General features: G+C 33.3%; 1 protein-coding gene across 1 annotated transcript; it reads right to left on the minus strand.

Moving 5' to 3' along the window:
• Window positions 1-355: 355 nt before the first annotated feature.
• Window positions 356-6,725, minus strand: LOC133861442 (probable receptor-like protein kinase At2g42960). The gene is made up of 8 exons (XM_062297235.1): window positions 6,208-6,725; window positions 4,099-4,831; window positions 3,906-4,010; window positions 3,643-3,765; window positions 3,130-3,300; window positions 2,903-3,032; window positions 2,485-2,694; window positions 356-899 (listed from the first exon to the last, which is right to left on the minus strand). Exons 2-8 carry the CDS (start codon window positions 4,752-4,754, stop codon window positions 768-770), a joined length of 1,527 nt encoding a protein of 508 aa, XP_062153219.1. The 5' UTR covers window positions 4,755-4,831; window positions 6,208-6,725; the 3' UTR covers window positions 356-767.
• Window positions 6,726-8,661: the final 1,936 nt, after the last annotated feature.

Consider the following 8,661-nt stretch of genomic DNA (forward strand, 5'->3'; position numbering starts at 1 on the left):
GGAAACGGACCATCTCTATTCTATACACGCATTCATGCATGCATTATATATATATATATGTTTCAAGTATGGTTGATCAGGACCAAGACTTGGGTTTGGAACAAACAGAATATGGCATCATAGTTCAACACGCAGAGAGACAAGTGCGCAGAGATAAATGCTTTGATTGGAATCTGATCAAATGAATGAAGGAAAAGTGAAAAAGAAACACAATGGAATAACCATCATTCTGCTGCAACAAAGAGCAAAACATAACTGCATAAAGAACAAAAGGACATGATCATTGAGTCAATGCTTTAAATGCTAATACGAAATTATAATTCTAAAGAAAAATGAAAAGTAAAAAAGTAAAGCGGAAAACAAGTAAGAGTCATTCAATAGTGGTAATCAAGAGAAAATAAAAGAAAAAAGAAAATATTACAATCATGTATTGAACAGACAGCTCACCAGTCTGAAACACGACTGTACAACAAGAACCCCTCTCTCTCTCTCTCTCTCTCTCTCTCCCTCTCCCCCTCTCACTCTCTCTCTCTCTCTCATTAGACATGTTTATGGGTCTGAAGGCAGCTTCTATCAATCCTTGAATAGCCACACAGCCAAACCTTCATGCTCTTTCAGGGCTATCGCCAATTCAATTCCTTCAATAAAACTAAAAGCTTTTTTCCAGAAAACAAACTTAGAGATCTGTAGTATTTGAGGAGTTACCGAAAGGCTTATGTCTGGCTGAGAGAATGCAATAATTCACCTAAATAAAACGTTTGTCAGTCCTACGCATGGGATGTCTCAGACACATGGCTCTCCGTATCCCCTGCCTTGTTTTCAGAGTCAGCTGGACCAGAAATTTCCTTCATGGAGTCAATTTCCAAGCTGGTTGAACGGCTCTTTCTGTTCCTTCGATCCTGAAAAGAATGTAAAAGCCAAATATGTGTGTTTCTTATTAACTCCTGTATTCTGATGAGCATAGTTACAAAACATGATTTAAAAATCCGTTGTCAACAGAAATTTTACATTTGGCATAAATTCAGAGAATATTGTAATTAAACTGGGAAAAGTTCAGGGAGGACAGACTGGAAAAGCAAAGCAAGCTAAGTAAAAAGTGTAATCTCATTCTAGAGCTGAACATGATATAGAAATCCCACAATAAATCTAAAAGTTAATCTCCCCTCCCCCTTTTCCCTTGTTGTTATCCAGGAAAAAAAATAAATAAATAAAATAAATCTAAGAGTTAATCCTCAATGAAAAGGCTATTCACTTCTATCTTGAATTGCTAAAATATAACCATTACTCTACACAAATAGAGATGAGATACTCAAACTCCAGACACAACAACAGAACTGCAATACTTATACATGGATGCACTGTATGGGACTATAAAATATTAGTGTTCAAGCTTTGTACATGTAAAGAAACATCAACAGCTGTTTTAGAGAGCAAAATCAAAAAAAAGCTCAGTGGCAAAAATACTGTCCTTAATTGTTAATAGATCATATAACATTATAGCAGCAGAAAATTGATTTATCCTAATCACATAATAGGTAATGTAACATAAACCTATTATAAAATTAAAGGAAAAAAGAAGAAACAAAGGAAAAATGATAAGGTACTGTAATATACATGCATAATAAACTGTCTTCTATAAGCCCTTAAGCTGTACATAGTTGGACCAATATGAGAAAGGTCGAAACTGATGCTACATACTTGGAGCAAAAAGTGGGAGGGATTATTATTAGTTGTCTGAGGCATCGATCCATTTCTCAATTATTTTCCATGCAAAATGCAGAATACTCATACATAAAATCCATTGACAAGGAATTAAAGGATGCAAATAAGCCAAGCTATGAGCATCTTACAGCTCCATTCCTTAGCTTGTTTATGTAATAACCAGCTCAAGCTTGGTTGCTTGGCCCATTTTAAAAACAAGCCAAGCTTGAGCAATGCAAAGTTTGTTATTAGGCTCGCAAGCAAGCTTGCTAACAACTTCCTATAGGCTTGAAAATTTGCCCAATAACCTGAAGAGGAAATATGCATGCGCACACACAACACACTATAAGGGGTATTAAAATTATATTTAACAATGTCATTTCATTGGATGAACATAAAAGTTTGTTGAATGTCCTTCTAAACTTAAAACATGCATGTCTGACTTCAGGCTTCAAATCAATGTTGAAAGAATCAAGCTTAAAGTGAAACACAAGCTTGAAATTAATTCTCTTATCAAAATAAGCCCAGCTCAACCCAAGCTCAAACTCATTAATTACTTCTCAAGTTGATCCTAAACATGAAACTTTGAGCTTGAATCAAGCTTAGCTCAGCTCAAACAAGTAAAAGCTTGCTTAGCTCACCTCGTTTGAAGCCCTAATACTCTAACACTGGAAACAAATGCGCATTTCTAAAACTTCAGAGAATACTTCAAACCCAAACGAAGATATTCAAACAAACAAACAAACAAAAAAAATCATTCCAAGAAGAGCATTGATTTGGCACCTCACGAAGTGGATACTCATCAGCTTCAAGCATGCGTACAACCTGACTCATTTTGGGTCTCTTATCTGAATCAGGATCAACACATCTAAGTGATACCAAAAGAGCACGTTTTAGAGCACGTGTGGTGGGTTTAACTTCAAGGTATGGGTCCACAACTTCCTCAGCTCTTTTTGTTCCTACCATCATCTTTAGCCACTCAACAAGATTAACCTTCCAGGGGCACAAAGAAATGTTTATTAGAAATCTCGCACAAAATAGTACAACTGAGCTATATCCCTTGTGCTTTCTATACATATTTTAATATGGGGAAAATTTAGATAAGCAGTAAGAATCAGCTTGTACCTGGGGGGGAGGGGGGTGGATTTTTTTTTTAAGTTTACATGCTCAATAGTAGGCAATTATTTTAGGAATTGGGTACCTCATTAGCAGGCCGGCCATAGTCCACAGGGTCCCTTCCTGTAACTGTTTCTAGAAGGAGGACACCGAAGCTATAAATGTCGCTCTTCTCATTCAACAAGCCAGTATTTGCATATTCTGGTGCCACATAACTGAAATTCACAAAAGAGACCAGCTTCTAAGCCCTCATCAGAAGAAGTTTAATTAGCTTATGGATTAAAACTACAAGGAATCAAATTCTAGACATACCCAAATGTTCCCATTACTCTAGTCGTGATGTGACTTTCTCCAGAATCCAAGAGTTTTGCCAATCCAAAATCAGAAACCTTGGCATTAAACTCATCATCAATTAGAATGTTGCTTGATTTTATGTCTCGGTGAATAACTTTTGGTTCTATTGCTTCATGTAAATAAGCAAGCCTGCAACCCAATGTGTTAAGTCATTTTTCTAACACATTCCAAGTTCCACTGTTAATAACTTGAGTGAAATCATAAGATATAAGAAGAAAAAAAAAAAAAAGATTGTCACAATTTTGAAGGCCTGTTCAAAAGAAAGCCAAAACTAACCACAATATATAAAAACATCATGGAAGAAAACAAATTATTAAAAATAATAAACTGTGTATTCTAAAATTATATTTGTCCAGAGTCAAATTCTCTACAAGATGGGTATTCGAATCTGTTAAATGAATTATTTGGCTCCAAAAATGAAAAACAAAATTATGATATTTGAAACTATTTTTAGTTGAAAGATGAACTTACGCTTTAGCAGTACCAAGGATCACCTTCAAGCGTGCCTCCCAAGTAAGGGTGCCCTGTTGGCGCATTGCCCCATGTAGCCATTGTTCTAAGTTCCCATTATTCACATATTCATACACCAGCATCCTATGTAATAGATATTGGATTTTTAAACCAGCTCAAACCATTAAAGATAAGATTGGAGCAGAACTTGGAAGCATTGGCAGGAAAGCATAATATGTAAAGGAATCTAAATGATTCAATCAAAAAAGGTAAAGGAATTTTACCTGTGAACTCCTTCAATGCAGTAGCCCAGGAGTCGAACAAGATTCTTATGACGAACATGGCCTATGGCCTCAACTTCAACCCTGAATTCTTTCTCCGCTTGCCCCCTATATACCCAAGTCACAATAAAATCATGAAGAAATTTTTAACAAAAGCATTAGAAATTAAGGGAAGGTGTCATTAAAGCATCCTTACAAGTTATTAAGAAGTTTCTTCACAGCCACCTCAGTTCCATTAATCAGCCTCCCCTTGTAAACAACCCCATATCCACCCTCACCAAGCACATTTGCTGCAGAGAATCGATTTGTTGCAAAATCTAGATCCCTAAGAGTAAACCAGTGGCCCCACCCAAGATGAGAAATTTCTGGCAAGCCAATTAAAGGAGAGGCTGTCACAGGTCCTCCATACGACAATGAAGACTGCTTCCTAGCAGTCCCAGAGCTTCCTTCTTCCCATGACATTGAACTTAACCCTCTCTCATGATGATAAGTTGAGCTGCACTGACTGATGTTATCAGGATCGCTCGATTTGCTTGGGGCCATATGAACTAATGTTTTCTCGGAATTCTTATCACTTGACTTATCATGGATTGAAAGAAATAAACTTTCATGAGAACTCTGAGTTCCAACCCTGTCAACCTTGATATCTTTTGAAACATTGGGTATTTGGGAAAGAGAGAATTTGTCCATGGATCTCCTAGACTTCCTCCGAAATGTGACCCATACAGATAAGATACAAAGAATTAAAACAATAAACGCACCAACACATATGCAAATCAAAACCCATAGTTTCAAACCCAAAAATGATGTCTTTTTCGATAGTTCTGTATTCAAAGAACTCTGAGACGACATATCTGATGCCCCCGCGAATTCTCAAACTCACAGCCGACTTGATCTGCTTAGTTTCCGTACCAAAGAGACATACCCACCTGGGTACCAAAAACACGTTATCTAACTCTGTATACATGAAAATGGTCACACATCTAAATCTTCTATGCTCTCTGATGGTTAACAGTTACAGAAGCAGAAAATTTCTATCAACTCCAATGTTTGAGACTAGGGACGGACCTAGGGCGGCCAGGGCCACCAAAGGTCTGTCACTGAGCCTTTTTAACTTAAAGTGCTTTTTTTTTAAGTATACTTTAAGCACATTTAGTTATACCTTAATGCTTCATGAGAATACTATTATGATCACTGCTAGCCTTTGCTTTAATAATCTAACCTCTTCTACAAAATGTTTTTCCAAGGAAATATTTTCTTCTACTACTTAATTTATTGATTGCAGAATCAAATTACTTGAAAAAAAATAAAATAAAAAAAATAAAAAAATAAAATAAAAAAATAAAAAATAAAAAAATAAAAAAATAAAAAAGCCTTTATGATTCACTTGACTATCATGATCAAGCGCATATCTACTTTCTACCTAGCTCTTATGTTATTTTTATTTTAAAAGAAAGTGTAAAGAAATTTGTAAACAAAGAAAAGAAAAAATAAATCACATTTGATAAACATGTCATAATTAGTTTGTCATTTTTCTTTACCCCGTACTAATTCAGAAATTTAACTAGTCCCCCATTTTGTCACAAGGCAAAAAGTATTTAAAAATTTGTATTTTTATTTTTTTGGATGATTAAAAATATGTATACATTAATGTCAAAATTCTTGGTCTCGGTAAACCTTGGATTGTTTACGCTTTGTCATGTACCCTAGGAGTCCTATATATGCTACAAATATTTTATCTATTTCAATTTATTTTTACCAGTCAAGGTTTTCTTTCAAACAAAAATGTGAGGATATTATCATTCATCAAGAATAACATACTGCTCAGTGCTCACATATTATCTTTTTAATGTATGCAAATTAAGCCATCTCAAAGAGGGACGTGACCAGGATGTTTATCCACAGGCTGGATATAAGCATGGATAGGTCAAGGTAATGGAGAATTTTAATTTAGAATTATATCCAGTCAGTGGATAAACATCTGAATAACATTTAAGGAAGTTTGGTAACAGCTACATTGACAGCTTAGTGAGAATTTAAAGCTCTAAAACAAAATTTTAGTAATATTTCAGAATTTGAAAAATCAGGAAAAAACCTATTTGCATATAAGGCATACTAAATCAAAGAAAGCTCATAAATTGAACATTTCACCCAAAAAAAAAAAAAAAAAAAAAAAAGCACAAATCCAAATCTATCAAAAAGGAATAAAATGGGAGCATCACTTATGATCCAAGTAAGCTATGGACAAAGGCGAATGTGAATTGCAACAAATAAAAAAGTGAGTCGAAAAAGATAAAGCATTTACCTTTTATGGTGATCTAAGTTAACCCCCTTGATCTTCTTCCTTGAGCACCCAGATAAGCAAAGGAAGGGCTTCTTTTCGAACCAACAGAGACTCAATAAGCATAGATAGAACAATGCAGACCTCAAACAAAACAAGGCTACAAAAACCCAGATGCCCCAGAAAATACAGTTGGAGAGGAGTAGTTTACAAGTAGGGATTGTGGCCTCAGGTGGGCCAAAAAGAATTCAGAGAATGATTAAAAAAAAAAAAAGAATGGTGAGGAAGGCCAGACAAAAATCTAATCTTTGAAGAAGGGAAAGTGAAGAGAGAGAGAGAGAGAGAGAGAGAGAGAGAGAGAGAGAGAGATGGGGTGGATTTAAGGACAGAAAAGCAAAGGTGGGTAAAATGGTTGGTGGGTTTTGTATATGTGTTTATAGATGGAGGAGAGAGGGACCTCAGCAAGCTGGAAAGCTTGGTTTGCAATGGAGGAAACCAGAGAGAGAAACAGTAAAGGAAAAGCAAAAATGAAAGTGAACACGAGTGGCATTTATAGCTGGGTAAAGAAAATGATATATTGAATAACCAAACCAAAAGTAAAGTGGGAAAGTGGAGAGAGACAGAGAGAGAGAGAGTCAACCAAACAGGAGGGAACTCCAAATCTAGACAGCTCTGAGGTCTACTTATTACCAAACTGTCCTAATGTCTTAAAGCAATTCCTTTCAAATTTTTTATTTTCATTTTCATAAAAAATGAATATAATATTCTCTCTCTCCACGTACGATTGAAAGAAATTTTGTAGCTGTAAAGTTTCATAATTTTTTTTTTTTTTTTTTTTTTTTTTTTGGGCTTTGACAGCTTTGGTGCTTTGTCAATAAGGGCAGAACTATGAATTTAGGGTGGAGAAAAAAATTAGGAAAATAAAAATCACTTATAATTATGATATCTTATCATTTTTATAATAAAATACTCAAATTTTAAAAAGTGCTAATTTAAGATATTATCATTCAATTATTTTCAATTTCAATTCTTCGTCAAAATTTTTTTATTAAATCTTATCAAAATTCTTAAAATAACCGTGTTTTTTTAAAAAAAAATATTATAAAAATTTTCAAAGATTCAAACATTAGTATTTTTGCAAATTTCATTAAATTCTTACCAACATCTAAATTCTTACAATTTATTTTTTTCTTGAATTTATACTTTTGAAGTTTGAGTACTTAATTACAAAAGTAGCGAAAAATCAAAAATTATAAGTGAAAATTTTCAAATATATATATATATATATATATATTGAAAAGGTAAAAACTTAATTTTAGAAGATGTTCATGAAAAAATTTAGAGGCTATTGTCCCTCCCTTATACCTAATTTCACCCGTTTGCCAGTGCTAATTTCAATTTTTAGTAAAGTTCGAGGGTAATAAGATCAATTTTCTTTATAACTGTAACTGGAATCCCTATACATTGAATTTGAAAATGTGATTGTTATTTGTCCCAATACATCATTCTATTGATAATCCAACTTCATTATAAATCATAATTTAATATGTTAAAATTGCTCTTGTAATTTTATTTTATTTTTTTTTTATGAATTTGGCTTTAAATGTTATAAAAAAATAAAAATAAAATAAAAAAAAAACTACAGCATTTCAACGGTTCAGATTTAAATTTATTATTTTTATCTTTTATAAAAAAACTCAAAATTAAATCTAAACCATTAAAAAACTTTAAAATATTTGATGTATTATTTTACCACATCACTTTTTTTTTTTTTAACATATAACAAAACATTATTGCGTCAATATAAAAATAACAATTGATGGGATTGTGCATTTATGCTTTCATAAATACGAATCTTTTAATCATTTTCTTTAATGATAGATCGGAGAATGAGAGAGATAAAAGAAAAAGATGCATTTAATATTAACACTTAAAGTCGAGAAATTAAGTTCACTCGCCATGCATTTGTACGTGATGAAGCAATATTATATTCCGTTATGTGGAAAATGTAATTAATAATCTTAATCTTTTTACTTTATTTTATTATATATATATATATATTAAGCTGGGGTTTCTGCATTGGATAGCATATGATAACTACACAAATTCATTTTAGTTCCAACGGTTACAAGGGGTATTTTCGGCAATAGAATTTGACAAAACCCAACCTTGCAAACTTGTAATATTAAATTCATAATATTCAGTAAACAGATGTGCCTTTCTTGAATATCATAATGGATTGGAGGCAGAAAAAGCCTCCAATGGAGGAGGAGAGAAACAACAGGCTTTGATTTGAAGCATAACCTTTTGATTAAAGTATTCTTTTCAATCTTCACTCTTCGATTTACATTAAATTAAAGTCTAAACCAGATGTTCTGAGTCATTGAAAAGAAGCCAATCAGGCACATTTCACAGCCCCCACTTATGCCAATATATCTCAAATATAATTTGACGAAATAATGATATATTTTTACGCTT

This window comes from Alnus glutinosa, chromosome 2 (genome assembly GCF_958979055.1).
Source record: "Alnus glutinosa chromosome 2, dhAlnGlut1.1, whole genome shotgun sequence".
Lineage (NCBI taxonomy): Eukaryota > Viridiplantae > Streptophyta > Magnoliopsida > Fagales > Betulaceae > Alnus > Alnus glutinosa.